General features: G+C 40.7%; 1 protein-coding gene across 41 annotated transcripts in view; it reads left to right on the top strand.

Annotated features, from left to right (window-relative positions):
* Positions 1-25,775, top strand: part of MTMR3 (myotubularin related protein 3) — a 54,944-nt gene that overhangs the window by 8,440 nt on the left and 20,729 nt on the right. For 13 of the 41 annotated variants that reach the window (XM_083417580.1, XM_083417571.1, XM_083417572.1 and 10 more), the window contains 10 exons: positions 1,100-1,188; positions 11,195-11,259; positions 12,650-12,726; positions 14,059-14,148; positions 15,533-15,649; positions 17,587-17,619; positions 20,966-21,048; positions 21,999-22,165; positions 23,968-24,064; positions 24,717-24,830. In XM_083417580.1, the coding sequence (XP_083273706.1) occupies positions 12,724-12,726; positions 14,059-14,148; positions 15,533-15,649; positions 17,587-17,619; positions 20,966-21,048; positions 21,999-22,165; positions 23,968-24,064; positions 24,717-24,830 (704 nt within the window). In that variant the 5' untranslated portion in view covers positions 1,100-1,188; positions 11,195-11,259; positions 12,650-12,723. Of the gene's footprint in view, positions 1-1,099; positions 1,189-1,591; positions 1,766-10,028; positions 10,228-11,194; positions 11,260-12,649; positions 12,727-14,058; positions 14,149-15,532; positions 15,650-17,586; positions 17,620-20,965; positions 21,049-21,998; positions 22,166-23,967; positions 24,065-24,716; positions 24,831-25,775 lie in introns of those variants that run through there. The other 28 variants (XM_083417576.1, XM_083417566.1, XM_083417560.1 and 25 more) reach the window with 6 other exon arrangements.

The following is a 25,775-nucleotide window of genomic DNA, read 5'->3' as shown; positions in this document are numbered from 1 at the left end:
CCTAGTTTTCTGTGCAGAGTGGGTATTTTGTATGGAGAAGCATTCCATCATGTGAGCCCATACCTGTGGTCTAAAACAGAACAGCTCACGTTCAGGTCAACCACCTCAGTAGAAACAAGACCTAAGAAGGACTGATTTAGAATTCAAAGTTTATATTGGCCAGTTAAAGCACTTGCTTGGAAACCAAAGACAAATGCCAAGTTGTTACTGACCTCAAAATAGAGGAATTTATAAACTGGTGGATAATTGGTAGATAGCGGGGGGGGGGGGGGCGAATCTACAACACGACAGTGACAACAGAAAATTCAGTTTTGAGGTGCAATAACAAATATGGCATACAGATTAAATTGTGTACCTTCCATTGATTAAGCAGTATTCTGTCAATTTTTGTGAAAGATATACAACTAAGTAGAGTAGTTGTGAATGCACAACACAGTTTCCTAAAGCTAGTTACCATATTTTTTTTTTAGAGAGAAGGTTGAAGAAGTGGGTTGAAATCACAAGATAGCGTATTCCAAATGCTTAATAAATGGCTGTTATAATGTATATCTGCTTGCTTGTGAGTATAGATTACCCTTAGGCAAGCAAGTAGTTATTGGGAGTGAATTTCCCTTCTCCTCCCCTTGCTCCCAGCTAATGTGCCGCAAACAACTTACTTTGTAATGCCTTATCAGGTGAACAGTAAAAATTATGGTGGGCTAGTAATTTTGGGAGTCTTATTTGCAAAGCTTTTATAATTGGAACCCCTTCTTCCTTTGGCTCTAGGACTGTCACTAGTCCCATAATGAAATTTCTAATATGCAAATATCTTGTCTGATTTGTGGGAAGGGAATACTGTACCTATCTCTTGTTTCTGTGCCTGTCTTTACCAGCTACATTTCATGCTGGAAGTGGAGTACAGTACTCTTTTAATTCATCATAACTTTAAAAAAATGGTCTTCCTTGTTTTCTCTAAACATAAACGTCAGATGAAGTTATGAACTTTCTCTGGTATAGTCTATTGGTTAAAGTAATATATGTTGTAACTTAATTTTCTTAATTAAACTTAATTTTAACTTAAGTAACTTAATTTTCTGTTATGTTCCTGATAAATTAATAGATAAAAGGAACCAATTACCTTGACTTAAAAAAGAACATTGAGGATGCTGAAGGGATCTAGAAGACATATGAAGAAAGGCTGAAGGAACTGTGAGTTTAGCTCATAAAGGATTTTTCTACCTTTGTGGGGACTTGTTTGCGAGGCTGTTATAATGTTGACTGTTGTCAAATACATATCAAAAAACTACAGAAAAAGCTGTTTAAATTTTGCACTGAAGATTGGCTAAGAAGCAGTGGGTTTAAACTGCAGGAAGCTAGACTGAAAACGGAGGGGGGAGTTTTACAGCAGCAACAGCAAGATGATAATTCATTACTTAAGAGAATGTGGAATTTACAATCATTTAGTAGGTTTAGACAAGATGGTATTGTGTCCCTGTCAGTTATGATTCTACAGATTTACTTTAGTTTTTTTAAAAAAAAATTAAACAAATATACTCTGCTGGAGAACAGATTGGCTGCCTTTAGATATTTACTGTATTTCTATTTTAAATAGGAAGGTTTATGTTGCTGACAGCCAAACTTTTAAGCAAGCGTGCTACAGGTACAGAATTCCAGTTTTCATGTAAAACCAAGCCAAGGATGAAAACTACAGAACCAGCTTTTTGGATCTTGCTTGGTCACTACGCTCTCACCCGCTGGAGCAAATGAAAAACCTTGCTTACATTTGGTACAGTTGGCGTTTACTATAGCTGCGTTATAGGCTGCTAGTAGCTCTAACTTATTATGGCTGCATTCCCCCCGCCCCCGGTATACAGTCTTACTTGTGAAAAGTAGGCTTTGGTCAACTGCATGCATTTTGTCTTAAAGTTACTGGTCTCTTTCTACTTGTTGATGTTGACATGAGCCCAGGCAGAAAAGAAAAGTGTGGTTCTTCCAAGGGTACTAATAACTGCAACAGTATTCCCTTGTACTTAATCAGTTTTAAGAAGTGCTTTCATTGGTGAGAAATGAGAATTTCATCACCTGTGTGTTTACTGCAGAAATTCCAGAACTTTTAAAAGTCAGCAGTCTTGGAGTTACATTCTGCAGCCTTCTGGAGAACACCTAAGTTGGGAGGGAACCAAAGAATGAAGTATAAAGTATTTTTGGAACAAATGTGAAATTTATCCAGAGCACATTTAAACTCCATAATGAATTCACTGTTCCGTTCTGTAAGGTATACTTGTTCAAAATGGAAAATGGAGTGTTTTTAGTATTTCATTGTCCTGCATATTTCTATTGTATTATTTGTGCAACTGCTTCGAGGTTGCATAAGTAAGACTGATAGGTACAGGTTTGTTTATATTAAATCTGTGAATTGTGAAGTCAGTTTTGATTCATATCAATTTAATGCCACCACAGTAATATACAATTTTGTCCACTCACTAAATAAATTGTTTACAATTTGTAATACAGTTCTGTTTGCTCAGAATGTCTGGGGCTGTTACCTAGTTGAACCCATTCCTATTAAGTCCTTAACTTGAGCGTGATAAGGGCCAGCCCTTCGGCAGTTCTGTTCCTGGAACCGGCACCCACCCAGTCATCATGTGTGGAATCACTGGTTTTCATCCTCTTGCTTGCTTGCAAAAAGACCTCACAATCTTGATCATCTATACCAGCTCCCTTAACTCAAGGTTAACATAAACTCCCTGAAAAATTGATATGTTAGTATCTAGGGCTTCGAAATATTGATTCACCATTTCAAAGAGCTAGTACTGAAAAAGCTGGTATGGTTTCTAGGAATTTGAAATATCTTTCTCTTCCTCCATCATGTTCACTCCTGCCCTTAGCATTGCTGTTGCATTCTTTTTTGAAGAATGGTATGCTGGTTTACAGTCTTTTAAAAAAGTGACTCATGAGGAAAAGGGGGAAAGCTTAGGAGAGATAGGTACATCCTTGATTTATTCAGTGGACTAGGGGTTTATTAATATAAGAAGTGAAAGGCAGAGTGTCCAGATTGATGGCCATGTCCCCTCACAACACAGGAAGTCTCATAAAAGACACAAGAAGCAGCAGCAGATCATCTTAATCTATAGGGAGAAATTCCTCTAAGTCTCAGTCCCCAGCACTGCATCTCTCTGCAGGCTGTGCTTGAAGAAGAGTGTTACTATACCTAGAAAACATGTCTCTTAACATGTCTGTAGACTACTACTCCATGTTCAGAGAACAATCTCTTCCATGAATGGTAGGGGAGTGGGGGGTAATCTTAACATGTGATAATAGAACCATTTCTTACAGCAGCTCTGCTGGTATCCTGCCAGAAGCTGCTGTTTGTCCTGTGGGGCTGGCTCAGAAGCTAGCACTAGAACACAGGAGAGCGAAGTATACGTAACTTGGATCATTTAGTTAGGATAGTTGCGTTTTCAAGGGATCAGTGGAGACAAGATGAGTTTTTCCAGAAACGAAATTTTATTGAGAAACTCTACAGCAGGGATGTCCAACTTCCAAGAGACTGTGATCTATTTCCACTATAAAAAAAAACCTGGAAGTGATCTACCCATTGGATTGAGGATGAACCAAAGTTTTTGAGCTCCCCCCTGGGTGATTGCTCAGGATCACGGGATTGACCAGGGGCACCCCACTATCGACCAGTAGATCAGGATCAATGTTTTGGACACCCCTGTTCTGCAGTTTACTATTTAACAGTTAAGACTGATGAGACAAGCAGGATGAGTGAGGGCTGATGTTGCAGTGAGATTGTGTGGTGAATTGCTTCAGATACTGAGGAAAAAGGAAGAGGAAGTTGCAGTGAGAATTCAAAAGCTGGCAGGAGGAGTAGAGAATGAGAGGGGGGGGGGAGAGCTTGCAATAATACGCTGGAAAACGGGAAGGAGGAATCGGGGTCCAGATGTGCCAGAATGGGCATCAAGCTGAGAGCTCCAGTGTCTTCATAAAGCAGCATGCTTGACAGCAGAACTAAATAAAAATGTACTTCAAAGTCTGTGGAAAGACACTCAGGAAAGGGAATTCTAAAGACTCACTGAGTTCAGGGTTTGTGAAGCCATTTAGCCTCTGTAAAGACTCACAAAAGGAACAGCTGATCATGGACTGATTTCCAGATTGCTTGATGGAAAAAGTGAAGGATCTGAACCTACAGTGTTGTGTACTGCACTTCTTAGAAAAGCCACTTCCCCTCTTCTCGCCAATTCGTCTTATCTCACACAAACATGAACATCTTGCTGCTGATAAGTAAAGAGTTGATCCATCCCAGAAAAAAGTGATGTGTGTATATGTGGCCTCTCCATCTCCCTTATAGTTCCACTTCTATAGATCAGTGCCCTGCAATTGTCAGTTTGAAGTCTGGTCAATACTAGAGGCAGTAATTTAGGAGGGGATATTCCTGCTGAGCTCTGAGAAGTTACTTTGGGGAAGATGATGCATGGAGAAAATGTTCATATTGCTGGCAATGGGTCCTTACGACTGTTAGGTGCCCACAATTCCTTAGGAGCTGCTATTCATGGATTGAACAGAGACTGGCTAGGTAACAGAGTTACCTAATTACAAAACTGCCGGTTTAAAACTGTTATCTGTCACATCAAAAGAAATAATGATATGCTTTTGTTGAATACAGTTATTGAGCTATAACTGCAGACCAAATTTTGTTTCCCAAGAGTCCTTGGCAACATTTTACATTGCATCTATATTACCAGATGCTTGAAATCTAGTTGAATTGTTGCCAATCAAGAGACTGTTAAATAGGAAGAGGAAAGCTGTAGTTTTGGATTTTCAATTTATGGTGGAATCAATACATATTGCATGCAAGTTTGTAAGGAAATAGCACATTTGGTGGGAATCCTTCTATCTTCACTGTTGTTAATACTCCTGGTAACAGGAATTTGCTGTGAACAGGGGCATTATATTCTGGTTGGGTGCTCATAATCAAATTATGCTCTTTGTCTGTATGCAGTGAACCTTTCTTCTTTATTAGACAAACTCCCACAGAAAGATAATGTACCTTTTCATTTTGGAAGGATCATGCTGCCCCCTCCCCATGTTTCATTTTCTTTTGTTAAGCAAACATTTATTGAGATCTAATGATTTTCCCACTGCTGACATTCTTGTAGGCTTTGGTTTATGGATTAAAGCTTTGAATATAGATTGCTCTTCTGTACAGGACAGAGCAGTTTGTTTGGTTTTCATTTTGACTTGGGATCTCAACTCAGTCCTTTCTTTCTCAAATGGGAATATCATGTGTTTTGAATGTATTATTCTGGTTTATGTAGTTTTGCTTGCAGGGGTCTACAGTTTTTGGTGGACCAAGTAGTGTTTGTTTGTTTTTTACAACACTCCCACCCTGGGGCATGGTAGTGTGTAGGTGTGTAGGTGTGACTGTTTGACACCTACAGACCTACACACTGTCTGACACCTAGCACCGTTTGACACCTACACACTCTTTGACACCTAGCACCTTCCAGCAGTGGTACTGAACAACCCTCCCCGTTAGCCTTTCTATGGGAAGGGCCACTAAAAAAAGAGATTGGTCACTAGTACTGGAAGAGATAAAACCTAATGGAGAACACAGTTGTTGAGCTTTGCAATAGAAATGTAATAAATCTGAATCTCTCTCATGCAACCCTGCTCCCTAAATGACTGAGATTTTTATCAATTGAGGGGGGGGGGAGGATAGCAGCCACTGGACAAGATTCTTTGTCTAATTCAGCCTTCCCCAGCCTGGTCCCTTCCTGATATTTTGAACAACTACTCCTGTCAGCCCCAGCCAGCACAGTCATATGATGCTAAGGTGGATGGGAGCACAGCAGAGCTGGCTGAAGCTGGCAGGAGTTGTAGTCCAAAGCACCTGGAGGGCACTCGGTTGGGGAAGGCTGATTTCAATAAAAACCTGGTAGCCACAGGTGACAGAGAATTATGTGCAGGTGATGGCAAAGGAGCCAAAACATCTGGAGGGCATGAGGTTTGTGAAGGCTGATTAAACTTCAGTACAGTGATGGCCAAACTTCTGGAAAGCATGTCAGAAGTTTGAAACATACCGACCCCCCCTCCATCTCCCAGCTTTCATTTTGCCTAAGGAAGAAACATGCACTGCCAACTGAAGAGACAGTGAGGTATGTAGGTCTGACTATGCCATGGGGGCTCATGTCTCCATCCAAGATTCAGGGCATCTTGAAAGAGAAGCGTTTTGATAATTTTTGCTCAAGAATCTTGTCACAGAAAGGAACTTCTTCCAGTCAGTTCCGGTGCCCATCTTTTGTTTCTGGGGCTAGCTAATCATTCTTCAGGCAGTCATGTCACATTTTTCTGAAGTGACTGCTGTGTCTCATTAGAAGTAACTGCTATGGTTACAATAGAGGTAATCTGAGAAAATATGAAATAGTCCCGGATCATTCTATATATATTTGTATCAAAGTTGTTTAAGGTTAAAGAGAAGGACAAAGAACAGTAATAAGACAATAAGCTGGTTGAAGGGATTTTTCTATATAGAGATGCTTAGAGCAAAGTTCATAATGTGTTGCAAAGGTAATAAAAGAGGTAGCCACTCATTTCTCAAATGCTATTTTGGACAGCTGTGGACTTCACATACACCACTACACAGAGACTACGAATAACTTTTACTTTTTATTGGAAAGTAACCTCTGTCCAGAGAAGAATAAACTGACAGTATCCAGTCCAAGGGAAAGCTCCTAAAACTAGATTTTCTCCTTTATTGTGCTTAGCCCTTGTTTATTTTAGGAAGGCAAATTGAAAAGTCACAGGCGTTTAATGTTCCCCATAAGAGCCTTTGTTGGACCTCCTTTTTTAACCTATGAATATATAATATCACCTTTGCAAAATGGATAACTATCCGTCTTTGTGGACAGAAAGATGAACACTACATGAAGTCCAGCTCTCCAGAATGAAGATTTCATCTATGCCCAGAAAGCTCCCTTGGTAGTCAAATAAATTGCTACATATTTGTGACTAAAGTTTCACCTGTTGTGTTGATAATTATAGGATAGAGCTGAAACTTCTGCTTTGATTTAGGATCACCTTGGAAATCTCTGGGGAACTGGCCCCATCAACCTCCTGTGTAGGAGGAATTCTGTATCCATCATCTGTGCTTAATTCGCAAGGCACAGAGTTGCAAAGCTCTGCTCTTCAATTTGGAGTTGTCTTTCATCACTTGGTGGTGGGTATTGTGGCTTGGCCTGCATAGGCTAAGCCTCAGTCAGTAGTACTAGTGGTTTGAGTGTGACTCCATCAGATACATGCATTTTGTTCTATTTGTGCTACATCATTTTTACCTAAAACCAGGGTCTGAAGCAGCTTGGATTGTAAAAAACAAAACAACCTTTCTCAACCTTTTAAGAAATACAGTGGTACCTCAGGTTACATACACTTCAGGTTACAGACTCCGCTAACCCAGAAACAGCGCTTCAGGTTAAGAACTTTGATTCATGATAAGAACAGAAATCGTGCTCCGGCGGCGTGGCAGCAGGAGGCCCCATTAGCTAAAGTGGTGCTTCAGGTTAAGAACAGTTTCAGGTTAAGTACGGACCTCCAGAACGAATTAAGTACTTAACCCGAGGTACCACTGTATCAAAGTGGAATAACAATTCAAGGAGGAAGATTAAAACCATAATTTAGGATTGATAGATTAAACCAGAAATCAAGAGGCACTGTTCAGCACATGTAGATCTGTTTTGCATGCAATGCAAAACCATAATTCAGTGCTATGTTCATGAGAAGGATTATCATACCTTGACCTCTCCTCCAGTGACCTTTCCTCCAGTGTGGCTGAGGAGAGGAAATTGAACAGCTTTGTGCCTGCCTTTTAAATTTCCAGGGTTCTTCTGAGCTCAGGAGAACAAGTCATCATTTAAACGAAGCTTGGGGAAATGGACCTGACTACAGGACCAGATCCAGAAGTGGCCAGTCCTCCATAGACAAATGTCACCTAACATCACATGCCATCAAGTGATTCAAACTGCAAGCCATTGCTTGAATTCAGGCTGTGATTGCAAAGGGAGCATTGGAAGTACATTCTTAATAGTTCTCTTGATTCTTCCTTTCCAGCTTGAATTTGATGCTTTTTGAATTTGGTGTTTTTCCCCCTGCTGCTATGCGTGGCAACAAAAAAAGTGCTGAATTCAAGCAGTGGATGGAAAGGAAATGTGCTCCTGATTCTTCCTTTTGAATTTGGTGCTGCAACTTCATCTGTTCAGCACCATCACTGGTTCAAATTAACTACTTCCTTGAGTTGGACATAACCCTGGTTTAGAAACAAATGCTTCCAATTTCCTTCTTGAAGCTGTGTCAGAGTGAGGAGTGTGTAATCCTGAGACCTGCTGCTTCTCAAAGGACTGGTGCATGTGAAACAGGCCGTTTTTGTGTGGCACTGACTCATACTTTGGCCTGGGCCTGTGGCACACTTAGCACTTCTTTTTAAATCCCTTTTTAGTATGCCTCTTTAAAAATGCAAACTTTGCTTTCAGTGACATGCAGTAGGTTTTCCCACAAGTACTTTCCTTAGCTAACGGCCTGTACAGACTGTAATTGATACAGTTCTGTTGCATTCTAGCTTTTGTTTATTTCAGGAAGACTGTAAAAATAAAACCTAAATTCTTATAATGCCATTTAATAACTCCTGTGTGTGAAATGCAAGATAATGAAATGTGCAGTAAGAATTATTCCATTATACCCGCAAAGTGGAAACGAGCCATCTCATTCTCGGGCGTGATGTCAGACTTTAATGTCTGCCAAGTAGGAACTTACTCATGCTTCAAAAAAACTGCTACCCCACTAGAAGTATTTAGTAAAAGCCACACAGGCTGCAGTGATGGAAAGGACAAATCTGCCACAATGGCATTTTATCCTCCATGGGTAAGGAGGAATAGAAATGCTTTGTAGAAGTTCAAACAAAGGAAGGCAGTGAATACTGTGCAAAGAAGGGATGATGAAAGTTTGAAAGCTGGAATATTTGCATTTGAAAATATGAATACATGCAGCTTTCTTAATACTAAGTCTGATTATTGGTCCATGTAACCCAGTATTGTCTAATATTTTGTTGGAAGCCATCAATAGTGGCTGGGGAAACCCAGCCAGATGGGCGGGGTATGTATGTATGTATGTATGTATGTATAAAAATTTTATTTTATTGGAAATCTTTACTTGTTAAATCTGGGACCTTCTACATCAGGGTGGTCCCCCCAGATGTTGTTGTGCTCTAACTCCCATCATCCCTGCCTAGCCAGGAATCAGAGTTGATGGGAGTTGTAGCCCAGCAACCTCTGGGGGCGGATGGGCGGACACAGGCTTCCCATCCCTTACCTACATTCTAAGCATGTGCTCTACCACTAAGCTAAGGCCTGGTACATGAATCATAACTGAGACGTTCATGGCTATTTTAAAAGCCCATCAGGACAACTGAGGGGGCATGGGAGATTATGTATTATTATTATTATTATTATTATTATTATTATTATATTTATTTATATCCTGCCTTTTCCCCTCACAGGGATGCAAGGCGACTTAAGGCTAAACTAGGAGGACTTGTGTTATCAGTGGAAGCTGTCTTAAGAATGTTCTGTTTTTCAGCATGTCATCATCACATGCATCCCTGTTTGCTTGAGATACCATTTAAGAGCTTGTGACAAACATAGAGCGCAATGCTATGTATATTTTCTGAGAATCTAGCCTTGCAAGGGTTCCTCTCAAGGAAGCATGCACAGGGTTGCAGCTTTTGAAGAGTAGCTTGAACAGTTTGTCATATTTGTAAGCAAGTGGCGCTTAAACTAGTTTCTTGTGTGAGAATTAAAAAGCAGGTGTTTTGAGATGATTGGGGAAACTGAGCTGGGTCTGGTTGCCAGTATCCACAGGGTACATGATGCTAAATATACATCCTGCGAAACTGATTTCAAATAATTGTTAGTGCATTTGTTCATTTTATATACCTTTGTATACAAAGTGTTGTGCAATATTTATTGTGTCAGGCATCATCATGTGCATTTCAGTGCTCAGGAAGTGAGCCTAATGGCCTGTTCAGACAGTTTCCTTTTTTTCTTCTTTCCCCACCTGGTGGAGTTTTTGCCAGTTCTGTTCTTGTTTTCTCCTCTTGTGGGGAAGAAAAGTTGAAACTTACAAACAAGTGTGTGGGTGAAGAAATGACTGCAGAAGCAACAGCTCTGGGGAATGTCTTGGTCAGTCCTTTTAAATGTAAGTCTTGCTCCATGACCACAACTATCTCCACCCAGACCATGTCTAGTCTCTCCCTTCCTTGTTTTTTAGCAAAATATGTTTTCAGGATTTTGTATCAACCCTTATGAAATGGATATATTGGAAAGGAGAAGGAGGTGCGCTCAGGCATTGCTCCATTGTGCCTAGTTACAGCTCTGTGACCTGCTGAATTACTGCCTGTTGTGCAGATTCAGAGGGTTTTAAATAGCAGTCAAGTCAAGACAATCTAACCTCACCTGAAAGGGAGTGCTGTACAAAGTTTGTAATCTTTCTATCCTTAGAACAAAGGTTTCAGACTAGCTAAGACAGTAGGTTTTAGTGGAACGTTTTAGTGGCAGGATGGCTCACAGGTGGAAACATAAAAGGAAAGTTGTTGGGATTGGGAAGGGATTGTACTGGACAATGTTTCTGCTGTAAATATGATGCCAAAATATTTTGGGGTGTGTGTGTATGAATGAAGCAAATTATCAAACTGGTTTGAGAGGACTTTGCCCTGAAAGGGGTCATATAAGTACAATCAGTAAAATAAAAAATGATATCACTGGATTTTGAGTAAGCACTTGAAATCTACCTTTCGTTCTGTATTTCAAGCTCAGCTGAGATCACGGCTACCCCCAACTTCCAAAATTATTAATTATCCCTTTATGCAATTGTTCTTGCTTCCTAGAGATAAAGTGAGCTCCAAACGGGTACAAGCTACTGAAAAATACATTTTAGGGCATGGACATCTTGAAAGCAGTGCTAAGATTAGAAGAATGGATGAACTGGAGAGTTAGAAATAACAGTTTACCTTTACTGCTTAAATGCTATTTTGGGATGAAGGCTGTTCATTTCAAGTATTTATATTTTGCTGTGGCTAGTTAAGCAGGCTTCTGAGGTGGCATACACCAAATAACCATGAATTCAGTTTGATTACAGCATGGCCTTTCATTCTTTCTGCTTTCAGTTTGAAGTAACAGAACATTGAACCAACGCCTGGAATTTTTGGAAGGAATATTCTGGTACTAGCTGGTAAGTTAATAGATGGTTAGCAAAAAATGAAGCTTAAGCATCTCAGCTTACTGTGTTGAACCTTCTGGTAGTCCACTTCTGCAGAATGTGAATGTATGGGGAAGGGCCACACCTCAGTGTTAGAGCATGGGCTTTGCGTGTACAAGGCCTGCAGTTCAGTCCCTGGCATCTCCAGGTATAACTGGGAAAGAACCCAGCCTTAAATCCTGGTGAACTACTGTCAGTTGATTAGCAAAAGATAGAAGGGTGTGCCCCCATTTGTGGCATATTTCTGTGCACAATTGGAGGTATTCCATATGATTACGAAGGCAGAAATAGGGAGTAGCAGTTTGTTCTGATTCATCTGGTGGTAACTTTGTTATGGAGCTATTCATTTCGCTTTTCAGTTGAATTCTCTTCCTAATACAGTTTAGTTAGACCAATCAATCAAATGTTTATTAAAGTCAAAAAACAAAGAAACTATAAAAAATGAAATATGAAAAATACGAAATCTCAGCCTATTAGTAGCCAAGGTATTTCCCCCCCCCCCAAACATATTATGGACATTAACCCAGGCTCTGAATTTGTTGCACAGAAAGCTGGCATAAAGTTTTCCTGTAATAGACAATAAACTCATTATCAGACTTCTTTCCAGGACATTTCTTCTAACTCAGAATTATAATGGCTTTCTAACTTTTTAGTTAGGCATAATAGGGAGAGTATTGTAAGCAGCTCTGATTCATTTGAGGGCTTAGTTAGGATATCAACTTTCTAAATAAATAAAGTTAGAACTTTTAGAGGACTATAGGGCTTCTCGGAAGGCTGTATTTCGTAGTGATATTCCAGGTAATGAAACATATTGCAGATCTCTATGTTAATAGGCTAAATGGCAGCCCACAGAATTGCTTGACTTTCTACATTTCTTGAGGTTCACTGTTAACAGTGACGTTAAAAGTGAATTCATCACCATGGCAGGTGAGCTTGGTTAATAAATAGAACAGCCAGAATCCAAAGAGCTACTTTTGATGTGCCTCAGGAGTTAAGTGCACCCTGCGGGACTTGTTTTTACTTTTATTCTTTGAATGGCAGATTCCAATACCATTTTTTCAGACTCTTCAGAGCTTCAGAAATGGTTTGCTCTGCCGCATGGACATCTGTTATAATGCAAGTTCAAATCAGTCTTTTAAAGAAACCCAGCAACCAAAAATGCAGAACAAATTTGTGTGAGTCAGTTACGCTTTGAAAAAATCAAATGGAGTTAATTAAACGCCTTTGCCTATATTTTGTCGTTTGAGCTCTGTTTTCTTACATCTGTACTTGAGTTATTTAGAATCCAAGTGAATATCGGTGACTTATTTACTAATAGTAAATGTGTTGTGCTGTTTACTCACTTTCTAATTTTGTCTTTCAGATTGTTACATGATATACAGCGCTACAGACAATTGAAAGCAGGGACAAGGCTCTGCCTATTAACCTGACTCTGTCATGGTAAGCGTACAAATTCTGTTAAGCTTAATCAGCACAAGGCAGGTTGAAGCATGAGAAAGTGGGGTGTGACCCTTGGATGTATACAGTAGGCTGTATTACACTTGGGGATTATATTTCATTCAAAGGACAGAGCTGTTTGAAATGAGCAAGGATTGGTACAGCTCGTTTCTGCCCTGTTGAGTACATAATAAATAGCTGCCAGGTTCCAACAAAGCACCAGAGTTAGGGATTCAAATTACTTACAGTACTTACTAACTTTTTCTTTCTGTTCCTGGAGAAGGAAAGTGGCTTTGATGTCCCACCCTTGCAGGGTTTTAGGTGTCTAAATCACATCCTTCAGCAGAGTTAAAACACAATTTTTGGCACCTTGTGCACCATAATTTAACTCTGTATTTAATATTCATGGGGCATAAATTCAATTTGTCATCACTTTGAAACTAATCTGGAGTTCCATGCACTTAGATTACATTTCTGGGCATCTGACCAGTCCAGGTGTCAAATACAAGGCTGATCTGCTTTCTCAAAATGGCATCTAAAATAAAGGAAAAAATAAAAAGAGTTGCATTCTTTCATATGTTTATCATGAAGTAAAAAAGATGTGTAAAATATATGTTTTGATACTGTTCCAAGTGAGTTTACAATTAGTTACAGTTGTCAGTTATTAATTTTTTTTTTTTAAGAACCACAAGTTTTCTGCAGTAGTGCTGAGATTTCTCAGTGAGTCAGTACCATTAGGCAGGGGAGGGAAGTTTCTTTTGAGTTTTTATGGTTGTTTTAACTTATTGTTTTAAAACATTGCTGTAAACTTTCCTTGTGATAATGTTATTGTTTTATCTTTATTGTAAGTAGCTTTCAGGTTTTTTTTCTACAACCAAGTGGTGCATAAATTTTATTAATTTTTTTTGTTTATTGTTGCATTTATTGTTTATTTAAAATTTCAAGGCATTCCAGACCTGAGTGCTACCTGTGCAGGCGGCAGGTAGAGGGAGGTGCTTCTCAGTTCCTTTTGAGTCAGTTGAGAAAGGGGAACTGGAGGGTAGGCCAGCACTTTGAACATCCCTTTGCCCCGATCTCCACATTTGTGTGGGCACCAACAGGCAGCAAGCGAAAGTCTTGTATGCTCCTGTCAAAAAGGTGGTCGATTGTGTAAGCATAAAAGGATGGTGACAAATTTAAAATTAGAGGCTTGTAATAGCAAAGCATTTCATTGGTGCCTTGCAGTGATTCCCCGCGACCCACCCCACCCCCCAAAAAACTCAGTCAGTGAAAAGATTTAGTATGTATGGGTGTATAACGGTTGAAATAAACTGCATGATCTGGGTTTTTTTTCAGGATGAAGAGACTCAACACAGCCTTGAATGCATCCAAGCTAATCAGATCTTCCCCAGGAAGCAGCTGATCCGTGAGGATGAGAATCTCCAGGTAGTCACCCGACTCTCCTTTGCCCTCACAGCAGTGACACATGGGCAGATCTGATGATGCTATTTCTAGCCAAGATCAGACACTTGATTTATCTTAACTCATGGGACTATTAATTCAAACCCTGCTGCTGCACTTATGAGCTTGATTGCAAAAGTTATTTAACTGTGTGTTTCTTAGTTGGAACTTTTCCTGCAAAGCCATCTATGCTGTCTGCAGCATGTCTCTGAATGGCATTTGCTGATGAACAGTAGCCAGGGAGGGCTCCTGTGCTCATGTCCTGCTTGTGGGCTTCCCACAGGCATCTAGCTGCCCATGGTGAGAAGCAGTCTGCTAGATTCAATAGGCTTTTGGTCTGATCTGTCAGGACTCTTATGTCTTCACTAGGCTTAATCACTTACTTTCAAGGGACCTTCTCTTCCTTCCCTTCACCTTGTTAGAATTAATTCCTCAGCTATACAGTATATATGAAAACCTTGGACTTCTTTGTGTCACACTTTCCTTTCCTCTGTGTCAATTCTGCAATTGTTTATAATACAGAAAAACTTCCTGCTTTCTGAAGTAGTTCCACAGGTTTTATTTCTGTCCATTGTTTATACAGTCGTACCTTGGTTTTCAAACAGAATGCATTCCGGAAGTCTGTTTGAATTCCAAAACATTCAGAAACCAAGGCACAGCTTCCGATTGGCTGCAGGAGCATCCTGCAGCCAATTGGAAGCTGCGGAAGTTGCACCAGATGTTCAGCTTCTGAGGCAAAGTTCACAAACTGAACACCTACTTCTGGGTTTGCGACATTTGAATTCCAAGTTGTTAATGAACTAAGCTGTTAGAAAACCAAGGTACGACTGTATTTCTATCCAATTTGATATTGAACTGAGGTGATGTTTCAGCTCTGTAACAATCCCTTCTTCTACTGCCGAAGCTACGATTATTTGGGGCAAATCTCCTTTTGGTGTTTTAGATCGTCTTTGACTCCCTGTACATTGTGGAAGGTGGAGATGACTTCTGTACACTTTCACAATGAGCATCTTACTGAAACAACATGAAAGTGGAAGGCAGCCACTGCCAAAGGGGTCTTTGGTTGTGGCTGCCTGCCATATTAATGTTGTTTCAGCAAGAATCAACTTACTGTGGGAACATTCAGCTGCAACTGCTTCCATCAAAATATGCCCCTCTTAATGTTTTGTGACACAGCTTAAAGCCCTTGTTTTGTCAGGTGTTTACCCAAAGCTTTCTGTGGCTTTTAACAACTACATGCACGTCCTTGTCATATTCTGTCAAGATCCGCATGCTTTGCATTTGAGGTGTGAGTGACTGAACTCCTTGAGAATCCACCATCAACTTGTTTACATAAAACTTATTTCCCTCCCCCTCCCCCTTTCAACAGGTCCCGTTCCCCGAACTTCATGGGGAGAGCACTGAATACGTAGGTCGAGCTGAAGATGCCATCATTGCACTTTCCAACTATAGACTTCACATCAAATTTAAGGAATCAATTGTGAATGTAAGTCTTCACGTCTGCCCTGGCTGTTCACGGCTAGAGATCTTGCTGGTTACGTGGTTGGGAAATGCACAGCCACCCATTCCTTATATATTGGGGCTCTTATCATGTAACTCATAGACGTAAGTTAGGAAACAACAAGGATCCAGAATGAAGAATTATGTCCGTCTCCCTGCTGCTGTTCTAGATAACTAACCTGCAGTTCTTCTTTCCTCATCCTGGTTCAGGGTGGGGAACCTTTGGCCCTCCAGATGCTGCTGACTGCCTAGGATATTGGGAGTTGTAGCTCAACAACATCTGGACGGTCAAAGGTTCCCCACACATGTCCTAGCCCAGCTGCGTTAATTCTTCTTGGTTGCCTTATTAGTATCCTTGATTGAACACCTTTTTGGATTTGCTTCTTGGCAGCTGTAGCTCAGCTGAACAGCAGTAGGTCTTTGGCCCTTGCAAACTTTCCAATCCATTTGGTAGCAATGTATTGAGATTCCTGCTCTGGTTTTGGGGAACCGAGCTGTGAGCTTGCATAATATGGCTGCTGCCAAGGATCCTTTGAGACTGGTGGTGCCATGCGAATGTTTTCTCAGCCCCTGAGACCACATGTCAACAGGTAGTAGAATAGTAGTATTCAGTTTTCCACTGATGGGAGTATATAGGCCCACTTGTAGAGAGCATGGCTCATTGTCTGCGCCCAGCATTCCTTGGGTTGTGGTCCATGTGCTTCAGCTCAGAGACCTGGTAAAGTAAAATGCACGAGGTTGTTTGGAAATTGGAAGAGGCTGTCATGGAGCATAACAGTGCTCTTTGTATAGTAGCTGTTACATGCAATGAATCACGCTGTTGTTGAAATTACTTTCTCCATGTCACTCAGTGACCTGTTAGAAAAATCTGGCTTTCTTAGGGGTGACAGGGAAATCTATATAATTTCTGACCCTGTTGAAGAGCATCTAGCTCAAAACTTGTTAGGCACTCAGTTCCCTAATTAAGAACAAAAAACAAAAACCAGCAGTGACTTCTGGTGCTGCACACAAAGAGCCTCATTCAAGTGAGAATTTATTGTTCTACTGCTTAAAATAGATTCCATGGGACAGAGTTCCTTGGTGCCCCCTTGCTGTGTGCTGTGTGGATAGGCAGTCTGAATTTGTTTTTGCATTTTTAAAATAAATAAATGATTAGGACTAGAAGTTCTTGTGTGTAATTTTTGTGGTGTGTGTGTGTGTGTGTGTATAAAAGTTAAAACGGTTTCTTGGTCGCAGCTGTAGTCCTCACCTGACAACCCAAGTAATGTTCATTCTGCTTCGTAGCTTATCACCAGCTGCGAATCATGTGGAATTATGCGAGTCATGTTGGTGAGATGAAGTAGAATTAAGACACATATTGCTCTTCTGTAATGAAATCTGGGTGTGTATGCTAATCCTAATAGATGAGTGGAAACAAAATTGATACGTTGCATTGAGAAGCGTCTGATTCCTAGAGCATAACATGGTAGTTTAGAAGTATCTGCTTCAGTGTCACCGAACAAGTAATACTGCTGAGATTCTCAGTATTCTGAGATGCTATTAATTTCCATACTTTTACTGTGTTTATCTGATCCTAGGGAAATGTTTATTAATTTAATCATTCTAGTTAAAATTTACACTGCAGTTTAATACACTGGAATGTTGAGTCCTGACAAAACGGCTGGCACTTAATGTTGTACTGCTAGGTAAGATTATCCCTATATGACATTCTGAATTTTTGTTTCTGTGCCTCTTGGCCAGGCAAAAATTAGTGCTCCTGAAGTCACTTGATATTGCGCATTGGCAGTAGTAACCTTGGCCCCCGGCATTCATGTTTGGTATGCAAGTTAGCTGGCTCCAATAGAAAGGGAAACTCAGCTGAGAATATCCAAAGCCTGCCTTTTGGTTTCATTCTAATTTTGTCCTTTGTTTACAATTCAATAGAGAGTCTGTAAACTTGCCGCTTGTGAGCTCTCAGTAAGTAAAACGGTGTTGCTGTGTAACATTTTACTGCTGCACCTTTGCTTGGAAAGGAATAAACTTGTGTGGCCAGTGCTCACCTTGCAACACAGGCAGGGGCTGTAATGCATGATGCATTTTGACTTGACTGGATAAATTCATGGATCGCATAGCAATAGGAACTTGATGTCCCCTTTTGAAAAAGCAAACAAAGGGCTCAGTAAACGAAGCAATAAGCTGATGGAATGGTGGCTTTCAAAAGTGTTGACTTATTCATCCATGGGATTGTTTGCAAATTCAGCAGTGATACACACTTTGCACATCAAAACTGAATGCCCAGGTTTATTTCTTGGTTGGCTCCATCTAAGGAAAGTGTTTAAATCGTGGCATTTGGTAAAGCTATGGGAACAGCAGCAGCTATATATATATATGTATATGTATATATATATGTATGTATGTATGTGTATATATATATATATAAAATTTGGTTCAAATGTCATAGATTTGAATTGGGACTTCTTGTAAGTTTGTAGTAGGTGCAGTGCACTAAAATTTAAAGGGTCAAACAAGGGAAGCTTAATGACACAGTGAAACTTATTTCCTGTTCGGTTCAGTTAATATTTAGGATTTTTGCCCCTCTACTCGTGGGCAATAATTTAGTTTCACCAAATGTAGCTCTCTTCATCTGCAGTCCATAACAAATTCAGACACATAGCAGGGATATTAACATTTGTTGGAAATCTTTTTTTTTAAATTAAAGGTAATAAACAGGCTTAGAGATTTCCCACTGTAAAATGACACTGGTGGGTTTGGATAGCTTTGCATGCTCACTGGAAACAGGCAGAATGGTTTGTTCATCGTTTTACTGATACTGCCTCATTAGTGCACTGCTGCCTGACCAAGCATTTGTGTTTTGGAGGCTGAACTAACTGCACGGATTTGTGGTGTTCTAAAGCATGACTCTTGAACACAAGAAGAATCTGGCTGCTGGATCAGATCAAAAGCCCACCTAGTCCAGCATCCTGTTTTCTGCAGTGGCCAACCACATGGCCACACAAACAAGACATGAGCGCTGTAGCCCCTTTCCCCACTATTGTTTCCAGCAGTTGGTATTCACTGCATGCGGCCTCGTAGCCCTGGAGGCAGTTCCTAGCTGTCTGCATTCTCCTTCCTGAACTTGCCTGGTAGAAGGGCAAATGGAATTCACAGGGCAAGGTGAGGCAGAATGCTTGGCAAAACGAGATGAAGGAAAGTTATATTCCAATAGTCCCCACTTTTCATAGAGAATACTGTGGAAGGCTGTATTTAATAAAGGAGGGTTGTTTAGAGGGAAAGAGAGACAGGGAACAGCTGGAGGCAAGGAACAGGGCGGGAGAAAAATGAGGAGGGCAGTAGGAAACATCTATTTGAACTAATAAGTGATAAAGAGGAGGTTTTAATATGATAATCTTGGTAAGGAAGTTTCAGCTCCGCAACTGTGATCTTGGAAAGGTTCAAGGAAGGCTACACAGGGAGAGGCTGATGCACAGCACAAATTCTTGAAGCAGCCCAGGTTCCAGAGTAGGACAAGGATGTGAGGAAAGTCTTTGACTTGACGGAGAGCTTGGGCTCGTTTGGTCACAAGGTTTCTGAGCAGAAATTCTCAAGTCCCCTCTTACTACTTTTTATTTTTGGTCCCCTAGCATGGAACCTTGGTCTATTGTCCGTTGCCACCCTCTTTATGCCTGTAGCAGTATTGACGCCAGCCTAGTTCCATCTCAGGCCAACAGCTCAGGATGTGGGAATATTTGTTTGTTTGTTTGCTTACTGCTGTATCATAAAAATGTATCACAGTGGTTTGCAACAATCTAAAAACATAAAACCAAACAATAAAATCATAAGCAGTTAAAAACAAAAGCAGAAAGAAATTAAAAGCAAACATCAATAGGACGTACTCTTAATTGCCTCCATAGGCCTGGCAGAATAGAAGAATTTTCAGCAGGTGTTTAAAAGTTGGCACAGAAGGTGCCCGCTTATGGTGCCTGCCCCCCAGCAACATTGCCCTGCTCTGTCTTTGCACAGCTAATGCATTCCAGGGACCCTGGAGCCATGGTGACTGGTGCCCATAGGGGCTGCCAAGGTGGAAGTCAGGAAGACCAACATTAGGTGGAGCCAGCGAATTTTAGTTTTGCCTCTTCCCTGCTGGGTTCTGCAGTGCCAACTTCAACTAAGGAGGAGGAAGTAGCCAGCTGGAACCAGCCCCAGTAGGAAGGCAAAGCAGGTGGGGGCTGGCTGAAGTAGAGTGAGATTGGTGGTCCAGTGCCCTGTTTGGCTTAATGGACCAGCCTCCTCTTCTCTAAAGGCAATGCTTGTTGCGTGGTCTCACTGGCTGCCCCCATTGCACATGGGCCCTCTCCTGTTTGACGGGTGTGCACCTTCTGCCCAATCAGAAGTTCATGGCTGCCAAGAGACAGAAGTGATAAACTTGCTTAACAGCTCATATAATGGACATAATTATGGTGAGTTGGTCCATATATTATAGTGATTGCTAGTGGGGTGTAGTTGAGAATACACCATAGTTTCTGTAGGGTTTCTGTCGGCAGAAGCCTTATCAAGACAGATTGACCCATTTCTACATATTGATCTAGGTGTGGTGTTTTATTTATCAGTTGTGAGTTAAAGGCTGGCGTTTACTCTAAAAGGAAGCAGTGCTGAATTTGGGGATACTGTTGAAGTGGAGGCGCGGGAGAATCCAGTATCAGAATTGTGAAGGGCAGAGTTTCCCCTTATCCCAACATTTGCTCTATAGAGAATTCGCCCTCCCTCCCGCCCCAAGGAGTGAATGAAGGTAAAACAGGAGTAGAAGAAGGTAAAACAGGAGTGTGGTTGTTTCTTAGGTTTGGAGGTGAGAAAGGTGCACTGCACAAGAAGTATTGCATGACCAAACCATATAAGCTGGAGAACTGTCTCAAATGTTTAAGAGAAATGTAGTTCTCTTTTCCTGTAGAATTGTTGCTGCTTTAAACATGGAACTTGAGTGATCGCCTTAAAATGTGCTTTATAAGTACCATAAACATAAAGCACATTTTAAGGAAGGCAAGTGTATATCTCTTACATTTGTGTAACATTTCTTGCATCTGGTGAAGTGTAACCCAGTCCATGAAAACTTAAATGCTATAATAAATGTGTTCGCCTTTAAGATGCCACAAAATAGGAGTCTGTTTAGGCTGTGTCATAATTACACATGTTCCTTTTCCATGACTCAACTGTACCTGTTCATATGGGAAGGAAATGAGGGACAATAGTCTAATAAATCATTATATTAAATGCTGTGAAACTGTGTCAGCCTTTTTTAAGCAAGGTCATTTAATCTTTTTAATCACAGGTTCCATTGCAGCTTATAGAGAGTGTTGAATGCCGGGATATATTTCAGCTTCACTTGACTTGTAAGGACTGCAAAGTTATCAGGTATGTGTGTATATATACATATAAATTATCCTGACGGTTGTACACGTTACACTATTACAAGGAAGCATGGCCTGCTAAAGATTGGTATCAGTGCCCTGTTTAATAATTATTACTTGGTCTCATGACTGGGCAACGTTTTCCCCCTTGTCTTGTATTGTATCAATAGAACATTGACAATCCACTGTAGCAGTTTAACTTTTCAGTTGAAGGCATGCATTTGCAGGAGTATAACAAATTACCCATCTCCATCAATTGTGGGTGCCTCAGATTAACTGAAACAGCTTATTTCATTGTGTGTTCATTTTCACGTTATTGTTATTGTTGTTATTATTTATTACATTTGTGTACCACACCTCGTCCAAAGATCGCGGGGCGATTCACAACATAAAAATACAAAATAAGAAAATACGTAATAAAAAACAAAAACCAATAACCCCACCATCATGAACTTTTAAAAGGTCATTGGATGTTTAATCAGGCAAAGGCTTAGTTATAGAGAAATGGTTTTGCCTGGCACTTAATGAAGGCACCAGGCAAGCTTCCCTGGAGGGGAACAGGCCACAGATGGGAAGCCACTGTAGAAAAGGCCTGTTCTCATTTATCGTTTGCATGATTTTGCTTCTTGGGGCCAGAGGTGGTGATGGCCTTTCTTCAAATTAAAAAAAAAAAAGTATTTAGATAGCTTTGGCTATGGTCTGAAGGTTTGTGCAAAGAACCCTAGATTAAAAATGGATGATCTTGAGGTAATGATATTAACTTTGCATTTTTGCATACTAGAGTTCACTTGTAAAATATATGCAGTGCAGCTTTTTGAAGCCAAATGCCAGTGTGTTCTCTCTTCTTGTCTGCTTTGAAGCTAAACTTTCATTGGATTCTGTGGCTTGGATCTCTCTGGGTGAAAATTAATAGATTTTTATCTGGCTTAATTAAAAAAAATTTTTTTTTTACAGATGTCAGTTCTCTACTTTTGAGCAGTGTCAAGAGTGGCTTAAACGGCTGAACAATGCCATCCGCCCTCCCTCAAAAATAGAGGATCTCTTTTCATTTGCTTACCACGCCTGGTGTATGGAGGTGTATGCTAGTGAAAAAGAACAGCATGGTGATTTGTGTCGACCAGGTATGATGCAGACATTCTTTGTGTAGCTGTAGAGATAAATGAGCTTGTTCCAGTTGATTGAGGTGTTGGTGGATTTTTGCCTCTGAAAAGTTTCAAGGTTAAGGGAGTGAAGGGTTTAATGGATAGGTTTTAAAGCTGCCACTATTCAGTTGCCTTTTTTTGTTTTGTTCATTGTTTGTGGCTGCTTTCTCCAACATGCAGCTTTCCTGCTATTTTTAATATTATGTTTGGGCTTCTTCATAGGCAGTTCAAGCCAATTGCATATTACATAAGCAGCATTAGGATGCCATGTCATCATGCATCTATTCAGTCTTGACTATGGGATGCCACAAAGCCAAATCAGAGCAAAGGCAATGAGTTTGGCCTTCTTTAATAATGGGTGAATATTCTGGCCTCATTTTGCAGACCCTCTGGAACAACAAGCTGAAATGGAGAGAAGGCTTTTAGTGGTAATAAAGTTCTTCCCCCTCTCTTTTGACATAGGCCTATAACGTATGCATGTGCAGAAACAAAAAATTATTATTACACTTTATGCTGTTACTATAGAAGGTCATCAGGTTGGGTTATGGCTCCACCTTCTTATAGTAATGGAGAACTGCCTTTCAGGTGAGAACCAACAGTTCTTTCTGCTGATGCCATCTTCATAATAGGAACAGCCAGTTACAATGCAAATGATGTTTTACTTGTTCTTGCTCTTGCAAATTCACATGCAGTTCTCTGCAGAGCAGAATTCTTGAATTCAAACTCTTACTCAGTTGAGAGTTGACCAAAATTATACAGTGGTATGAAGGTGCTGCTGAGAAGAGCTTTCAGTATTGCAATTTTCTGGCATAGATCAAGAGAGCTTTGCTCCTGCACAACGATCAGTGAAAACTTTGGACCTGATCCACAGTCAGAGGGGTTTTATCATATTCAGGGAAGCTTACTTAACCCCTCCCGCCCAGAAAGGGGACTTAGCTCTAGCTGCAAATCATGCTTAGACCATAAAATTGAAGTGAAGCACACTCTTGGCCCCATCCATTGGCCCCATCAGGGGAAAGTTGGTATGTGTGTCATCTCATGACCCTGAGATTAAGAGTCTCATGCTCTTCCGTCTGAGCTGCTAGTGCAGGATATTTGCAGCTATTAAAGAACCAGCATTTTTCCCAGCGAATGTTTACAAATTGTCTTTTGCTTGTGCAGTAGCATCATGTGTTCCTCAAACAGACCAGCCTAATTGTACAAAGTGATAATAAAATTTGTCTGAGCGCTTTTTTTACAGAGGGAAGAAGTGCATTGAAACTAGAAGGGGGCAGGCAAATACCAACCAATCTTTAAGGGGCCTTAGCTTAACTGGTCTTCAGCTAATAATCAGGAAGCAACTGATTATTAGAAGAAGAGAAGAAGAGTTTGGATTTGATATCCCGCCTTTCACTCCCCTTCAGGAGTCTCAAAGCGGCTAACAATCTCCTTTCCCTTCCTCCCCCACAACAAACACTCTGCGAGGTGAGTGGGGCTGAGAGACTTCAAAGAAGTGTGACTAGCCCAAGATCACCCAGCAGCTGCATGTGGCGGAGCAGAGACGCGAACCCGGTTCCCCAGATTACGAGAATACCACTCTTAACCACTACACCAAACCCATCACTGTGTGCAGAGCCAATTAAAATAACATGATACTGCTAAAGATGGTTACCAAATTTAGATTTTCATGGTTGGCATAAGCAAAGCAGATTTTCTGCTGTTTTAATTTCTTAACAAAATCACTGGAGCCATCTCATATCAAGTTCTTTTCATTCTATTCCTATTGTCTTCTTTTGTTGTAGGAGAACATGTAAGTTCGAGATTTAAAAATGAGGTTGAACGGATGGGTTTTGATATGAACAATGCCTGGAGGATCTCCAACATCAACGAGAAGTACAAGTAAGTTCTGTGGATGTTTGCAGACAGCTGGCAGCAGCCTAACTTTTATTGAAGTAGGCATTTTGGAGCAGAACATATCATACCTCTTGCTGTGGTTAGATGCACTTGTAGATCCTGGTACTGCTGATGGTTTGGAACTGAGCGGGTGGGGTTTCTTAGTAGCTGTAAAGCTCTGAAAAGCAAAGTGGTAGAGCACCCCATGTAGCTGCCATTTTGTAGTTCTGTTTCTCAACATCCATGAAACAGGCCTGCAGTGGTGTATGCAGACACTGCTCTCTGCCATCTAGCCTCAGAGGGCTGCTAAAACGAATAGTACAAGCTACCTAAACACTTTGGGTCTCCTGTCCAGTTGCTTCCTGGCCTTAAAAGACCCAGGAGCATCCAAGAATAAACAAGCAGCAAGGTTGGGTCATGTAATATAAGGCTGGAAACCATAGTTGCTCTCCCTAGGCGAGTGCTAAATTATAAGATTGCTCTGTTCTTCAGAAAGTAGTGCTCATAAAGGACTGTGGAATAAGGGAAGACAAGGAAAGAATACTTTGCACCTTGAGCTTCTATGTTGGAAGGGCGCTAACAGCTTGTCATGGAAGGAAACCAATGCTGTGGCTATACATGCATGGCTTTTTAAAAATGTCCTCCTTTTTCCACACAGGCTCTGTAGCAGCTACCCTCAAGAACTCATAGTTCCTGTTTGGATCACCGACAAAGAGCTGGAAAGTGTGGCAGGATTCCGATCTTGGAAACGCATCCCTGCTGTGGTTTATAGGTGAGTTCTGCACTGAAGCACCTACTAAATTGAATGTAAAGTGGTGTGTGTGCTTTTTATCACCTTGCCAGATGCTTAATCAGCAGCTTGGCAACTATGCTGAACTACAAAACTGGCACCATTGATCTTTCACTTGCCTTTCTTTAGGCTGTGGAGCATTGACCCCAGATGCTCAGCTGTAAACTAAGCTGGCTGGGACTTGTTCCTTGTGTCACTTCAGCTGGCCCTGCTGCAAAGCCCACAAGCCCTTCAAGATGTGTAGGAATGATTGGATAAAATGGTGGTTGTCTCTGTAGTCCAACAGTTGTGAAATGGTCTCCCCAGGGAAGCCCATCTGTTTCTCTGATTATGACCTTTTTGGCATCAGGTGCAAAATATTCTACCTTTTAATTTTACTCTTATGTTTTGGTGTATTTAAACCTGGGCACATTGCTTTCCTTTTAATGATTTTGAGGCTGGTTTTTATAATGATTATCTTGCTGGTCTGTTTTCAGTTGTGTTTTTTTGGTCCTGATTTTGCACTGAATTCTGAGTTTTTATGTCATTTGTTTTGAGAAATGCTTTATTGACTGGATTTTATTTGATTTATTTGTAAACTGCCCAGGGGACTTTGTTTGACGAGCAGTCTAGAAATGTAATAATAATAGTTGGCTACATGGGTTGTTTTGGAACACGGCACAGGTTACGTAAAACTATAGATGGGCTTCACGGACTGCCTGTTTCTGAACAAAAGGCACATCTAAAGTACTGAAGCTGCTGATCATCATTAACTTTGGCAGTTTGTCACTGATCTCTCTTTAGGATTAAACAGCTAGCCTCCCAGTTCTAGACATCTCTGCATTATAGACATTTTATATGCGTCAACAAAAAACTGGTTGAAATTCTGACCCTGGTATAAGTGGTGATAGATCTATTGGTTCAGTTACTTTGAAACTTGTTTCTTGA

The sequence above is a fragment of the Podarcis tiliguerta genome, assembly GCF_965153285.1.
Source record: "Podarcis tiliguerta genome assembly, chromosome: 16".
Lineage (NCBI taxonomy): Eukaryota > Metazoa > Chordata > Lepidosauria > Squamata > Lacertidae > Podarcis > Podarcis tiliguerta.
Note: the sequence above shows the minus strand (reverse complement) of the source record. Positions and strands in the feature narration are given on the sequence as shown.